This window comes from Pipistrellus kuhlii, unplaced genomic scaffold, assembly GCF_014108245.1.
Source record: "Pipistrellus kuhlii isolate mPipKuh1 unplaced genomic scaffold, mPipKuh1.p scaffold_m20_p_159, whole genome shotgun sequence".
Taxonomy (NCBI): Eukaryota; Metazoa; Chordata; class Mammalia; order Chiroptera; family Vespertilionidae; genus Pipistrellus; species Pipistrellus kuhlii.
This window is the reverse complement of record NW_023425470.1, coordinates 1,557-17,356: the sequence shown is the minus strand read 5'-3', so window position 1 is coordinate 17,356 and position 15,800 is coordinate 1,557. Positions and strand designations below refer to the sequence as shown.

The 15,800-nt window shown below is 60.5% G+C and overlaps 1 protein-coding gene and 1 long non-coding RNA gene across 3 annotated transcripts in view; one reads left to right on the top strand and one right to left on the bottom strand.

Annotated features, from left to right (window-relative positions):
- Window positions 1-10,864, top strand: part of LOC123652426 — a 21,810-nt gene extending 10,946 nt beyond the window's left edge. Inside the window, exons 2-3 of the long non-coding RNA XR_006741772.1 lie at window positions 9,062-9,070; window positions 10,854-10,864. This is a non-coding gene — a long non-coding RNA (uncharacterized LOC123652426). The remainder of the gene's footprint in view (window positions 1-9,061; window positions 9,071-10,853) is intronic.
- Window positions 2,357-15,800, bottom strand: NETO2 (neuropilin and tolloid like 2). 2 transcript variants are annotated; one of them, XM_036439488.2, is made up of 9 exons: window positions 15,520-15,800; window positions 8,340-8,396; window positions 8,061-8,201; window positions 6,757-7,005; window positions 5,783-5,827; window positions 5,578-5,705; window positions 4,485-4,713; window positions 3,557-3,670; window positions 2,357-2,995 (listed from the first exon to the last, which is right to left on the bottom strand). In XM_036439488.2, exons 1-9 carry the CDS (start codon window positions 15,551-15,553, stop codon window positions 2,427-2,429), a joined length of 1,566 nt encoding a protein of 521 aa, XP_036295381.1. In that variant the 5' UTR covers window positions 15,554-15,800; the 3' UTR covers window positions 2,357-2,426. The 2 variants fall into 2 exon arrangements, with proteins under 2 accessions (XP_036295381.1, XP_036295382.1); XM_036439489.2 differs by having other exon boundaries at window positions 2,358-2,995; window positions 5,804-5,827.

Here is a 15,800-nt window from a genome sequence, read left to right as displayed (position 1 = left end):
GGGCTGTGCTTTTTGCAATCTGAGCAATGCCACCCCGATGGGCACCCCCTTTCAGACGAGAAGAACATCCGCCTAGGGCCCTGTCATCCTTCCAACATGACGGCAAATTAAAAGAGAGAGAAAACCAGACTCTGGTGCTGGGCAGTTCATCGGGAAACACACACGTTTCCGGGGCCCGGCAGCCAGTCCGGAAGCCGGCCTGCCGTCCGGTCTGCTCCGGGCCCTTAGGTCACCGGGTACCACTTTCACTAGGTCTTCTCCCTTTCCCAAGCTGTATTTTTAAAAAACTGGCTTTAGAGAGAGGGAGGGAGGGAGAGTCAGAGAGACAGAGAGAGAGAGAGGAAGACCCATCGTTGCCCTGAACCTGCCCAACTGGGGGGTCGATGCTGTAACCGGGGTGCGCGCCCCGACCAGGAGTCAAACCCGGCCCTCTGGGGACGGCGGCAGCGGGGACATACAGCGGCGACACCGTGAGTGCATACCACGTGCAGGCTTTCCCCTCTCATGTGTGACACACTTAAAAAGAGGAGGTTCAGACGCGAAGTCGTGTCACAGAGGGGCCACGTGAGATCCGTTCTGGGAGAGCAGAGAGGGTGCTTAAAAGATCAAACAAAACCCAGGGAAGCTCCGGTTTCTCATTTCACTGAGGATTTACCACCGGCCCCGCCCCAGCCCGCAGGACAGGGGAAGTCATCCCCCTGGAAGGGCGTCTGTTAGTTCTAACTCCACACACGGCGCCTTCCTATGCACATCTAAGGCCCGAAACCTCGACGCAGGACGCGGGGTGATTCAGAGTAATAAATATCACACGGTGAGGGTGGCGGAAGGAAACCAAAGGCGTATGTACAAGGACCGGGGTCTCTATGGGGCCGCGAGTCTCTGACCTCGCCGTGAAAAGCGTGGACAGTGTCAACCACCACCACCAAAGGCCGGACAAGCCGGCGAGCTCCTGCCTCCTGTTTATAAAGGACCGCGCCTGCTCCGTCCAACAAAAACCACCACAGGTCGAAGCACATTAAAAAGACGGTGGGAGTCGCTATCCTGGGAGAGAACCAGAAGGTCTGGTCCCAGGGAGACAGGGTCCGGAGGCTCCGCAGGGTCTCTGTCCTCCCTGGACGCCATGCGGCCTGGCCTCCGGGCGCCGGGGGGAGGGAGAGGGAGCTCCAGTCTCCGCTCCGACGTGGAAGGACGAAGGGCCACCCCGGAACGGAGCCCCGGGGGGACGTCTCGGAGGATTGCTGGACGTCGTTCTTCATCGTTCTCACGATGCCAGTCGTAACCGGCGACGGGACGGGCGCCCAAACTGTGCCACTCTGGACTAGAACAGAACGGAGATGGACAGGCCACACAGGGCACTCACAGCAGACGATCGGGAGACCCGGGCACTGGAAGGCAGCGGCGGAGACACAGTCAGGAAGGAGCGAGTGGATGGCGCACAGCCACGGGGACGGCCACACGTGGACAGTCTCGGGCCGATGCTCGTGTGGAAACACAAGCGGTACTTCACCCGGTGTATGTACGTAAGAAAACAAAATGTAAGCAGTACTGGCCTGCAACAAATCCACAGGGGAAAAAAGGGATGTGAAGAAAAGTCTTATCTTTAAACTTCTTGTGGGACCGAGATGTGGCCAGAGCCGTGTCCGTCAACAGCAGATTCCCGCTGGCCAGTGTGGCTCAGTGGCTGAGCGTCCACCCCCGAACCAGGAGGTTGTGGCTGGATTCCTGGTCAGGGCACAGGCCGGGGTGCTAGCTCGATCCCCCAGGGGGGGTTCTTTCTTGTCCTTGATGCTTCTCCCTCTCCCTCTCCCTCTCCCTCTCCCTTCCTCTCGGAGATCAATAAAAATAAATTTTAAAAAAGTCACCGTCAGGACAGGTGGGCGGCAGGTGCAAGTCCTGGTCGCTGGGAGGAGGAGGGGACCGGAGACAGGGAGGCGCTGGGGTGCGTTCCCACGTCCCTGGGGAGGGGGGTCCCTGGCGGAGGGGGTCCCCGGCCGATGGGGGTCCCCGGCGGAGGGGGTCCCCGGCCGATGGGGGTCCCCGGTGAAGGGGGTCCCCGGCCGATGGGGGTCCCCGGCCGAGGGGGGTCCCCGGCGGAGGGGGTCCCCGGCCGAGGGGGGTCCCCGGCCGATGGGGGTCCCCGGCCGAGGGGGGTCCCTGGCCGATGGGGGTCCCCGGCCGATGGGGGTCCCCGGCCGAGGGGGGTCCCCGGCGGAGGGGGTCCCCGGCCAAGGGGGGTCCCCGGCCGATGGGGGTCCCCGGCCGATGAGGGTCCCCGGCCGAGGGGGGTCCCCGGCGGAGGGGGTCCCTGGCCGATGGGGGTCCCCGGCCGATGGGGGTCCCCGGCCGATGAGGGTCCCCGGTGGAGGGGGTCCCCGGGGAAGGGTCCCCGGGGAGGGGTCCCCGGGGAGGGGTCGGCGGCGGCGAGGTCAGAAGTCGATGGTGAGGGCCGCCGGGGCAGGGTCCTCGCGGCCGCGCGCGTAGATCTCGCAGGGGACCTCCTCGGCCACGCGGCCGGCGCGGGGCGAGCTGGGGCCGGCGGCCGGCTGGAAGGTGAAGCTGCTGCGGGGGAAGGTGCTGTTGAAGGTCTTCATGGGCTGGGGCGGCGCGAAGTCGTGGCGGAAGGGCAGCTCGGCGGCCGGCAGGGCCGGGCGGCCGGGCCGGGCCTGCGCCCCGCAGTGGTGCTCGTGCACGCAGCGCGAGGCGGAGGAGGCGCGCTGCAGCGGCCGGTAGCCGTCCAGCTCCTCGCCCAGGTCGCCCAGGTCGGCCGCCAGCTCCTTGTCCCGCAGCGAGAAGAGCTCGTAGTGCGGGGGGTCGAAGGCGTCCGGGAAGCCGGGCTTGGGGAAGGCCGCCTTGCAGGCCAGCACCTTCTTCCGCGGCTGCTTCACCTGCACCAGCACCGACACCACCAGCAGCACCAGCACCACGCCCGACGCCACGCCGATGATGGTGCCGTGGGTCCGCGTGATCTGCTCGAAGAGGCCGGCCCGCTTCCTCTCTGCGGAGAGACGGGGGCCTGCAGCCGGGAAGGGGCCCGGGCACCGCCCGCCACGGGGACCCGGGAGCCAGGAGGTCACGGTTCGATTCCCGGTCGGGGCACAGGCCCCGGATGTGAGCTCAATCCCCAGTCGGGGGCGTGCAGGAGGCAGCTGATCAATCTCTTCCCTCCGCCCGCCCTTCCTTCCTCTCTCTAAAAAGCAATAAACACATCTACACTAATAAAAGAGAAAGATGCAAATTGTGCCTTCACAACGCCCACCAGCCAATCAGGGGTGAGTGTGCAAGTCAACCCAACAAAGATGGCGGATTAATTTGCATACAGAGGTGCCGAGCAGCTGGGGGCTGGACACAGGCATTCAGCACTGCCCCAGACACTCTGGGCCTCGGGGCAGCCTGGGAAGGCCGAAAGGCGGCTCCAGGCCAGAGCACAGGCGGTGCCGGCAGCCAGGGGAAGGCAGGCCCATTCTCGCAGGAATCTTCGCGCACCGGGCCTCTAGTATCTAATGAGCAGTGATGGCGCTGTCCCCCGGGGAAGGCGGGCCTTCGCCCAGGGACTCACCTTTGCAGTGGTTCTCGTCCCACGGGTACGCGCAGTTCTGGACGCCGTTGCAGACCAGCGAGTTGTTGATGCACATGTTGCTGTGGCAGAAGAAGGTGCTGCCCGTGCAGGGCGCTGGGGGGAGGCCAAGGACAGAGTGTGAGTCCTCCCAGGAGCGCCCTCTGCACCACGCCGCCCCGGGAAGACAGAGGCCAGCGCTCCCCAAAGACCACGTGCTACTCCTCACCCGAGGGCATCTTCCCGTTGATTTTTAGAGAGAAGGGAAGAGAGAGGGGAAGACAGAGAGCAACATCGATGAGAGGAACACAGGGATGGGCTGCCTCTTGCTTGTGCCCAAGCCGGGGAGCCTGCAAGCGAGGCACATGCTCTTGGCTGCCGTTAGTCCCCGGGCCCAACACTCTCTCCACTGAGCCACACCGGCCAGGGCTCAGCCCCACTTTCTCCTTTTCTTTCTTTCTCTTTTAAAATATGTTTTACTGATTTTTTTACAGAGAGGAAGGCGGAGGGATAGAGAGCTAAAAACATCGATGAGAGAAACATCGACCAGCTGCCTCCTGCACATCCTCAGTAGGGGATGTGCCTGCAACCAAGGACTAAGACCCAGTCATGTCTACACCCTGTGAGCTGCCGTTTTTGTCAAAAGAAGACGCTCAATGTCCGGCCGCGTGGCTCCGAGGCTGAGCATCGACCTAGGAACCAGGAGGTCACGGTTCAATTCCCGGTCAGGGCACACGCCCGGGTGGTGGGCTCCATCCCCAGTGCAGGAGGCAGGCGATCCATGATCCTCTCTCATCATGGGTGTCTCTCTCTTTCTTTGAAATAAATAAAAATATATTAAAAAAGAAAGAGAAAAGGGAGGAGACGCTCCAGGACCGTCTTGAACGGGTGGAAACGATGCCCACGACCTCACGCCCAGGCGGTCACTCACGCTCCACGAAGGAGGTGAAGAGCAGCCGGAAGCGGCTGAGCCGGCTGCCCTCGTCCGCCCACATGCGCACCACGCCCACGCCCGTGCGCAGCGTCACGTCGTTGGCCACCGTGCTGCAGAACTTGGCCTTGAGGTTCTCGATGGCACTGCTCCCGTCGTACACGGCCACGAAGTTGCGCTGGCACTCGTTGGAGTGCTCCATCTGGTAGTCCAGGAACCGCAGGTAGATCTGCGAGCCAGAGGGACACGGCTCTCACGGGGCCCGGCGCCCAGGCACCGCCCAGGCCGAGGGCTCGGTCCCGGTCAGGGCACCAACAGGACTCTGCCCGGAGGGGGCGACACGTGGACCGAGAAGTCGATGCCTCGCTCCCTTTTCTCTTTTAATACAAACACACGTTACGTGTCAGTTTAACTGCTGGGACTCCTGGAAGCGACAAGCAGGAGGAGTTAGCCGCCAACCCCCGTCTGTCTGTCAGGGACCGAAAGCCGCCTCCCCTGGGGGCGTCCCGGGAGCAGTCTGACTGGTGGGATGGGGGAGAACAGGGGACTGGGGTTTGCTGCGTTGGGGTTTGGTGTTAACCAACCCCGAGACCTTGGACAGAACACTTTAGCTTCTTGGGATCCACTTTTCCTCTCAAAACTCCATTTTTTTTTTTTTAATCCTCACCTGAGGATGTTGTAATTGATTTTATTTATTTACTGATTTATTTATTTATAGTATATTTTATTGATTTTTTTTATTTTTTTTTTATTTTTACAGAGAGGAAGGGAGGGAGATAGAGAGCTAGAAACGTTGATAAGAGAGAAACATCGATCAGCTGCTTCCTGCACATTCTCTACTGGGGATGTGCTCACAACCAAGGTACATGCCCTTGACGGGAATCGAACCTGGAACCCTTCCGTCTACAGACCGACGCTCTACCACTGAGCCAAACAGGTTTTGGCCAATAAAATATATTAAAAAATAAAAAGAATCTTACTGCAGCTGTGTGCTATTCCTGAAATTGACACGATAGCTTATTTGTTTACAAACACATCATCGCAGGACTCGCCCTTCCGCCCTGCCCCGCCCTGGCCGCCCCACCCCGCGCACCTTGGCCCTGGGGGTGGCCCGGATGGTCCAGATGCAGTCCACTGCCTGCCCGGGCTTCGTCTTCTCCTCCTGCTCCACCTGGCTGGACCGCACCACGCCGTCGGCCCCCGAGAGCTCGAACTGGCAGTCTGCAAGGGAGGGGGCACGGTGAGCGGGTGCGCAGGCGGGCGGAGGGCGGGGAGGAAAAGGAGGGAGCATACTAAACCTGGGATGGGGTTTAAAATACCTCCGAGGTACGTAAAGTCTGGATCTGCAACGGAAAGAGGAGAGCGTCAGCGGCTTTGAGGCAGTGTAGAGCCACCTACCACGGCGGACGCTACATTTAGAAACGGACGTTACAGTAAAAACTGCTACATTTAGTAACAGACGCTATAGTTAGTAACGTATGCTACAGTAACAGATGCTGCACTTAGTGACGGCTACTACGTTTAGTAACAAACGCTACATTTAGTAACAGACACTACATTTAGTATCAGCTGCTACAGTTACAGATGCTACAGTAACAAACGCTACACTTAGTGACGGCTACTACATTTAGTAACGAACGCTACATTTAGTAAAGGATGCTACAGTAACAGATGCTACAGTAATAGTAACCGACACTATATTTAGTAACAACTGCTACAGTAACAAATACTACACTTAGTAATGGCTGCTACATTTAGTAACAGACGCTACATTTAGTAACAGGTGTCACACGTAGTAACAGACGCTGCACTTAGTAATGGTGCCAGAGAGAGCTTCCTGGTGTGGACTAGAGACCACTGTGATTTAAGTGCACATTCACTGACAGCATCATGCTTTTAAGTGATAATACATGGGTTTAAAAAATACATCTTTTTAATTGATTGCAGAGAAGAAGAGAGAGAGAAACATCAACGGTGAGAGAGAATCATGGACCGCTGCCTCCTGCATGCCCCCCACTGGGGATGGAGCCCGCAGCCCGGGCCTGGGCCCTGACCGGGAGTCAGGGCTGCCGCTTTGTGACACGCAGGCAGAGCCACAGGGGCTGGGCTTCATCTCTCCCGGTGACAGGCTTCTGCGTGAAAACCCGAATGGCAGTGAGAGCCGCGCACTCGCCGCCGGCAGAGGGCAGCCCGTGTCCCCGTGTCCCCCCGGGGCTGGCTCTGCCGGTCAGCCGTCCGAGAGCGCCGGTCCCGGCGGCGGCCCGGCTCTTACCTGGGATGAAGGAGTACTTGGCCCGGAAGCCCAGGCCTTCGAGCTCCTCGTCGGAGCTGAACCTGACCCACAGGAAGCGGCCGGTGGAGCGCAGCAGTGGGGGTCTCCGCGCGCCGCAGAAGCGGTCGATGAGCGGGGAGAAGCCGAAGGGCCCGTCCCGCACCTCCAGGTGGTCGAAGCGGCACTCGAACGAGGGCTCGATGTGGAAGTGCTGGTCGAAGGCCAGCTCGATGCGCTGGCGGGGCGCGGCTGCAGGGAGAGCCACGGCGGTCACGGTTAGTGACGGGCGTGCAGGCCGCCCGTGGGCGGGCGCTGCCGAGGGCCGGGGGGAGGACGCTGCTCACAGAACCCACGGCCCGTCCGTCTCCGCTGCTTGGGGGGCGCCGTGCTCACCAGCGTCGCAGGGAAAGGGGAGCCGAGCAGCTCGTGTTGGCCCCGACCACAGTGCGCGGGAGCAGAACCCCGGGGGGAAGGCAGGGAGGGGGCCGAGGGCGTGGACTGGCCCGGAGCCGGGAAGTGAGAGCGGTCCTCACCGAGGGGTTTCCCAGCCAACGGGGCAGCGAGGTGCGCTGGGACGTCTTAGGCCAGTGGTCGGCAAACTCATCCGTCCACAGAGCCAACTATCAACAGCGCAACGACTGAAATTCCTTCGGAGAGCCACATTTTTTAAACTTAAACTTCTTCTAACGCCACTTCTTCGATACACACTCGCCCAGGCCGTGGCATTTAGTGGGAGAGCCACACTCAAGGGGCCAAAGAGCCGCATGTGGCTCGGGAGCCGCAGTTTGCCGACCATGATCTTAGGGGATTCAAACTCCTAGGTCATCGCAACTGTTGTCTTGGGAATGTGCTCGGTATTCAGAAACACGGACACACTGCTAGAGTTCAGCTCAAAAAATAGATGCTGAATTTTGTTCAAGTTGGTTTAAACAGGGCATTTTAACCAATGGGTTTAGTTTTACCAGGAAAGTAAAAAGGCCCTGGCTGGTGTGGCTCAGTGGATAGAGCGCCAGCCTGCGGACTGAAGGCTCCCGGGTTCAGTTCTAGTCAAGAGCACAGGCCTGGGTTGCGGGCTCGATCCCCAGAGTGTGGCATGCAGGAGGCAGCCGATCCATGATGCTCTCTCATCATGGATGTTTCTCTCTCTCGTTCCCTCTCCCTTCCTCTCTGAAGTCAATAAAAATATATTTTAAAACATAAAAAGAAAAGAATCAATCAACCAATCAATGGGAAGACGTCCTCGGGTGAGGAGAGAAAAGAAGAGCAGTGAAAAGGCGCGGAGTGAGGACAGAAGCCGGCGGTACCTTCCAGCACGTAGGTGCACTCCCTGTTGGGCGGGTACGGGTCCGGGTAGCTCGGCGAAGCAAAGTGGCCTCCATTGCTGGTCCGGACCCAGATGCCGCACTGGGTGCCGGCCACGTGCCGGACCCCGATGTTCTGTCCATCTGGCGGGAACGGAGGTCAGAGCAGCGGTCCCAGCAAGAGGGCGACCCTCCTCCCTCCCACCACTGCCCGCCTCACCCACACGGCGCCTTTCCACACCCCCCCCCCACGTGCACGTGCAGCGGCCCCGGAGCGCCTACCTGGGGGCTTCTGGGCTACAGCGATCCCCTCCACCACCAGCACGGTGATCAGCAGCACTGCGGGGAGGGAGACGGGTACGGCTTCCATTAGTATTTAAGGAAGATCAGATGACGACCGAGGAACCAAAACCACTTTCCTTACATTTGCTCTCGATTTAAAAATTTAAGGCAAATTTTATTAAGCCTAGTTGGCGTGGCTCCGTGGCTGAGCATCGACCTGTGAATCAGGAGGTGGCGGTTTGACTCCTGGTCAAGGGCACAGGCCCGGGCTGTGGACTCCATGCCCAGTAGGGGGCGTGCAGGAAGCAGCTGGTCCATGATTCTCTCTCCTCATGGATGTTTCTATTCCTCTCTTCCTCTCCCTTCCTCTCTGAAATCAATAACAAAATTTTTTTAAAAGTATTTTCTTAAGTCTATTTTTATTGCTTTCAGAGAGGAAGGGAGCAGGGAGGGATAGAAGCATCCATGAGAGATAATCATGGATTGACTGCTCCCTGCATGTCCCCTACTGAGGATAAAGCCCAAAACCGGGGCCTGTGCCCTGACCAGGATGGAACGGCCACCTCCTGGTTCCTAAGTCTGTGCTCAACCACTGAGCCACACTGGCCAGCGGGAATCTGCTGTTGACGGACACGGCTCTGGCCACATCTCGGTCCCACAAGAAGTTTAAAGGTAAGACTTTCCTTCGCATCCCTTTTGATTTTTTCTTTTGTTTGTTGCAGGCCAGTACTGTTTACCATTTCGCTTTCTTACGTACATACACGCAGTGAAGGAACCGCACACGTTTCCACATGGGCATCAGCCCGAGCCTCCGTCCACGTGCGACAGATCCCGTGGCAGCTGCCAGGGAAGCCGGAGCTGTGCTCTGTGGGCCAGGAGGTGAGGGTTAGCTGTGAGGTTCTGATGAGCTACTGGACAGGGAGGGCAGCCCGAGCACAAAGATAACTGACAATGTACTCAAGTATCTGAACCCTGAGGACACTCAGCACGGAAAGCACGTTTTAATTCATGATGCATTCCGAGAACACACACTTTTTCTTTTTTTACAGCAAACGTGGCAGACCCCAGCTGTTCCCGTCGGCCCTGTAGTCCCCCCAGGGGTGCACGCTCTATGGCTGGCTCTGCGGTGAGTCAGCCAGCAAACGCTCGGCGAGGCGATGGGCCGGGAGGAGCACTGAGAAAAAGGACGGGGAGGGGGCGGCAGGCTCCCGGGGACCAATCCCGGGCGCTCTGTGGCCCTGCGAGGCCCAGGCCCCCGACCGAGGCCGAGGGACTAAGGCCCGGGGTGAGGACACGAAGCTCTTTGTTCCTCCCCATCTGAGGCTCAATCAACGATAATGAATTCCTTCGTGCTGTGAAGAGCCTTTTACTTCTTAACTTTTAAAAACATGTTTTAATTGATTTTCAGAGAGAGCGAGGGAGAGGGAGAGGGAGAGGGAAACACCGATGAGGAGAGAGAATCTTCGGTCGGCTGCCTCCTGCACATCCCGACGGGGGTGGACCTGTAACAGGGGCACACGCCCTGACCAGGCTGACACTCAGCCACCGAGCCACGCCGGCCAGCTCAGTTGCAATTTTATACATCAACACCGAACTACCGGACAAAAACCATACACCTATGGATGAGGACAGCGGGGTGGGTTGGGGGGGGGTAAAGGCAGAGGGTGGGGTGGGGATCAGGTGGAGGGGAGCTATGGGGGGGGGGGAGGGGAAACAATTGTAATAATCTGAACAATAAAGATTTATTAAATTAAAAACAAACAAAAAAAAACCACACTGAATTACGAGAAAGGGAAACTAAGAAAACAATCCCATTTATAGTTGCGAGCGCACACACACACACACACACACCCCAAACCAAACAAAGACAACGAGAAATGGAAGCAGACACGCTGAGTGGCAGCACTCTGTGTCCTGGGCAGGAAGACTGGACACCATGGACCTGTCCACATGGTCCCCTGCACCCCACAGAGCCGCGCCTCCTGTCCGGACCCCGAGGGCGCGTTCCTCGGAACGGGAACAAACGCCCCGGAAGCTCCCGGAGCCGCAGGAGGCCGGAGCCCGGCCCAGAGACAGAGGGACGCGGCCGGAGGCCCGCACCGCCTGCCACCGGGCGTCCGGGGCGGGCATCACAGCGGCAGATCGATGGGGCCGAACAGAGCGCCCGGGATGGATCCACGCCTCCTGCTCCGATCGACACTCCACAAAGGAGCAAGGACGCACACCGGGGTAACGGCGTCCATGCAATCGATGGTGCTGTGATAATGGGACACCAGAATAAGCTCAGAATAGATCAACTTAAGTACTGGACTTGGAACCATAAAAATCCAAGGAGAAAACAGAGGCAGTAAAATTTCTCGTAGCAATATATATATATATATCTGTTTTTTCTGACCCATCTCCTCCGGCCAGGGGAACAAAAGGAAGAATGAGCCGTCGGGACCACCTCGCACCAAAGAGCTTTTGCCCAGCAAAGGGACCATCGACAACGAAAAGACAAGCGCCTGAGTTAAGAACGTACCCGCCAAGGCCACATCCGGTAAAGGTTTATGTCCAAGATGGATACAGAACTTACACAGCTCAACACCACCCCCACCAAACCACACCGCCAATGAGGGCCGGCAGAGGGCCGGCAGAGGGGCTCTCCGAGGACTGCAGAGGCCCAGACACAGGAAAAGGTGCTCAGCCTGGCGAACCACCCGAGAGACGAAAACTTAAACCACAATGAGCATCACCACCTCTCACCGGCCAGAGCGCGATCACAGGAAACCAACCGGCGCCAAAGCGCCGGGAGGGTGCGGAGAAGAGGGAGCCGGTGCCCGCGGCGGGAGGCAGGCCGGGCGGCCGCGGCGGGAGGCAGGCCGGGGCAGCCATGGCGGGAGGCAGGCCGGGTGGCCATGGCAGGAAGCAGGCCGGGCGGCCATGGCGGGAGGCGGGCCGGGGCAGCCATGGCGGGAGGCGGGCCGGGGCGGCTATGGCGGGAGGCGGGCCGGGGCGGCCATGGCGGGAGGCGGGCCGGGGCGGCCGCGGCGGGAGGCGGGCCGGGGCGGCCATGGCGGGAGGCAGGCCGGGGCGGCCATGGCAGGAAGCAGGCCGGGGCGGCCATGGCGGGAAGCAGTGTGGAGTTTCCTCGACAAATTAAATGGACCTGCCTGTCACTGCCGGGCACACCCCGGAGAGACCGACCCTGAAGGGAGGAGCAGGTGCCCCGTGCCCACTGCGGCCACGGTGGAGGCAGCCGCAGCGCCACCCCGAGGTGAGGGGTGAAACAGCTGGGGGACAGTTCAGAAGGAATAGCACTCAGTCATAAAAAGGGAGGAAATCTTGCTGAAACCGGTGTGGCTCAGTGGATAGAGGGTTGGTCTGCGGACTGAAAGGTCCCGGGTTCGATTCCGGTCAGGGGCATGTACGTTGGTTGCGGGCACATCCCCAGTAGGGGGCGTGCAGGAGGCAGCTGGTCGATGTTTCTCTCTCATCGATGTTTTCTAACTCTTTATCCCTCTCTCTTCCTCTGTAAGAAAAATCAATAAAAATATATATTAAAAAAGAAGAAGAAGGGGATCTTATTACCCTCTGCGACAGCGTGGAGGCACCTGGAGAGCGTTGTGCTGAGCCAAGTAAGCCGGTCAGACAAAGCCCTGTTCCCTATGATCCCACTCACGTGGCATCTAGCGAACAACGTGAGCTAACAACCACCTCAGAAACAGACCGCAGGCACGGAGAGCAGACTGACGGCTGTCGGAGCCCAGCAGCTTGTGGGGTGGGTGAAAAAGCAAAGCAAATCCCCTCCCGCAACAAACAAACGTACAGACAGACAATGGTATGCTGATCGGGAGAGGGGAAGGAGGTGGAGGAGGGAAGAGAAAGTAAAGGGGGCCCTAACCCGTGTGGCTCAGTGGATAGAGCATCGGCCTGCGGACTCAAGGGTCCCAGGTTCAATTCTGATCAGGGGCATGTGCCTTGGTTGCGGGCACATCCCCAGTGGGGGGTGTGCAAGAGGCAGCTGATCGATGTTTCTAACTCTGTCCCTCTCCCTTCCTCTCTGTAAAAAATCAATAAAATATATATTTTTTTTAAAAGAAGAAGAAAGTAGCCGAAACCGGTTTGGCTCAGTGGATAGAGCGTCGGTCTGCGAACTAAAAGGTCCCAGGTTCGATTCCGGACAAGGGCATGTACCTTGGTTGCGGGCACATGCCCAGTAGGTGGTACGCAAGAGGCAGCTGATCGATGTTTCTCTCTCATCGACGTTTCTTAGCTCTCTATCCCTCTCCCTTCCTCTCTGTGGAAAATCAATAAAATATATTAAAAAAAAGAAAAGAAAAGAAGACAGTAAAGAGGGAAAAGAGGATGGAGGAGACTTGACGTGGGGCGGGGAACACACACACGACACACAGATGATGTCGGGGCAGACTGTATCCCTGAAACCAATACAATTGCATTAAATAATGCAGTAAATTAAAGACAGACACAGCTTTCCAGGACTTACTTATGCCTGCACTGTTTGCTCTCTTCGATGCGAGGCTTGGATGAAGGACAGGAGCCGGAATTATGCCGGCCTCACACAGGTGTTTTCAAATGTGGTGCAAGGGGATGTTCACGCTGCATCATCGCCAATGCAGCCCCCGGTCCCGGCAGCGTGGGCGCGGACGGGACTGTGATCCAGACAGGCACGCACGCCGAGGACCTGCCCTCTGACCCGGCAGGTCCGTGTGACCGAGCACACTCCCGGCGGGTCCCTGGGAGGCATCGGGGCCTCAGAGCCGAACGGACAGGAAGCTGCGGGGCCTCAGACAGGGGAGCCGCTCCGAGGGCCCGGGGCGGCGGCAGAAACGCCTGGACCGCGGCCTCCCTGCGAGGCGGAGGCCAGTGCCGCCGGGACCCCCTCCCGGAGACCGACAGCCTTCGTCACCTCCGCACGCTGGCTGCATTTGGAGAAAAACAAACCCCCCTTTCCCTGACGGAGGGAAAGCCTTCGGAAGCACCCAGCGCCCCACACTGTCACAGCCTGAGCGGCGGCGCTGGGAAAACGCCATCTCTGTAACTTTCCAACTTAAAGGCCATGCTGCTTTGCACAGGTGACGCACGCACCGGCTTTAAGACATCAGGCGAGGGACGAGGGACGAGGGACGCCTCCCCAGGGGCTGTGCTCCTCTGAGGACCGGACACAGGGCTTGTTCTGTCCCGGGCTCAGGAGCGGCTTTGTATCCGCCTCCTTCCATCTCCACACACACGTTACTCTACTGTGCACACATGTAACCTACTGTGCACACATGTCACCGAGTGTGCACCCCTTCCATCTCCACACACACGTTACTCTAATGTGCACACATGTAACCTACTGTGCACACATGTCACCGAGTGTGCACCCCTTCCATCTCCACACACACGTTACTCTACTGTGCACACATGTAACCTACTGTGCACACATGTCACCGAGTGTGCACCCCTTCCATCTCCACACATACATGTTACTCTACTGTGCACACATATCACCGTGTGTACACCCCTTCCATCTCCACACACACGTTACCCTAATGTGCACACACGTAACCAAGTGCACACCCCTTCCATTGCCATACACATGTTATTCTAATGTGCACACATGTTACTCTAATGTGCACACATGGAACCGAGTGCACACCCCTTTCATCTCCACACACAGGTTATTCTAATGTGCACACATGTAACCTAATGCGCACACACATCACTGAGTGTACACCCCTTCCATCTCCACACCCGTTACTCGAATGTGCACCTCTCACTCGGACACACAGCCACGTCACCTGAGGCACACACTCCCTGCTCAGAATCCCGAATCCCGGAATCCCCCCAGGCGGCTGTCAGCACCCTCCTCTGCAGGCGCATGGCTGTCAGAGACCAAACACAGCGGCTGGGGCCGGGCCTGCCCCGCCACAGCCCCCCCCGCGGCGCGGCCACCCCACTGTTGTCACCGGAGCTCCCCGGCCCCCGCCACGGGCAGAGCTCGGCCGGAGGGGGCGGCGGCACCCCGAGAGGGGCAGGCGGCCCCCTCCCTCCCGCCGGGAGCCGGGGCCCCACAAGCTGTGCCGGCGGCGGCGGCGAGGCTGAGCCGCGCACTGACTGTCCGGGAGACAGAGCCCCGTGATGGGCAGACACGGGAGGGGGAGCCCCCGGAAAGCGGCTCCCTCTGCACAGTTCGTTTGGAGGGGGCACAACACCGCCTTCCCGTCCTGCCCGAGCCCGGCCCCGGGGCCGAGCGGGCCGGGTGGGAGGAACGGGGGAGCCGCCAGGCGTTCATGGGGGGACGGAGAAACAGGCTCCGGCTGGCGGGTCCCAGTGCCCGGTCGGCCCGGAGCCCCGGGTGGGAGTTGGGGGGCCGGGGCCGAATGCCTGTCCCACGATGGAGACTGACACCGAACGCGCTAATGACTGTCACACCCGGGGACGGGAAAGTGTGGGTGCGGACAGGAAAACACCCCCTTGGTCACCCCCGGTTCCAGGGTCCTGTGGCGAGCGCTACATGCCCGCATACACCCCCCTCTCCACTCCTTCCCCCTGAGACAGAGACACAGAGACAGACAGAGAGACACACAGAGACAGAGAAACACAGAGACATAGATAGAGACAGAGAGATACAGAGAGACAGAGACAGAGATACAGAGACAGAGACACAGAGACGGAGCATGTCGTAGCGTTGCCGGCACGCTGTCCGGCGGGCACGGGCACCGGGAACGAACAGGGCTCATTCAGGGCGAGTTTCAGCGGCAACTTTGTCTCCGCATCTCGGCGGCCTGGGCTCCGGGTCCGAATGGAAACCGCCCCCCGCCCGCCCGGGGTGCCGGCCCCACCGCGGCAGGCGGAGCCGGGTGCCCGGTCCGGGCGGCGGGCCGCAGTGGGGCCGCAGCTCGGGCCGCCGCAGGTGGGACCGGCGGGGCCGCCCCCCGCCCCCCGCCCCCCGCCCCGCGGGCCGTGCAGCGCCGCGGGGCCCGCAGGTCCGGGAAGCCGGCCCGCGCCCGCCGCCGCGAACCCGCAACTTCGCGGAGCGAGCGAGGCCCGCGCCGGCGCCGTGGGTCCCCGTCCCGGTCCCCGTCCCCGTCGAGCCCGGCCGGAGCCCCGAGCCCGCGCGGCGCCCAGACAAAGGCGCGGCGCCGGGGACGGAGCCCGCCTCGGCCCGCAGGGGGCGCCGCGCGGGCCCGCTTACCTTTGAGGGTCGGGCCGAGCCGCTCCAGGGCCATGGTCCCGGCGGCGGCGGCGCGGCGGCGCTCACGGCCCGGCTGGCAGGCGGCCCCGCGCCGAGCCCATCGCGGCCGCCGGGCGGCCTCCCCGCGGGCGGCGCTCAGGGCCCGCCGTCCCCGCGCCCGCCGCCCGCCCCCGGCCCCCGACGGGCGCCGCCTCCGGCCTCCCGGCGCCCCGTCCCATCGACCGGCCCCGAGCCGCGCGGCGCGGGCGCACGGACAGCCCGAGCGGCCCCGCTCAGCGGCG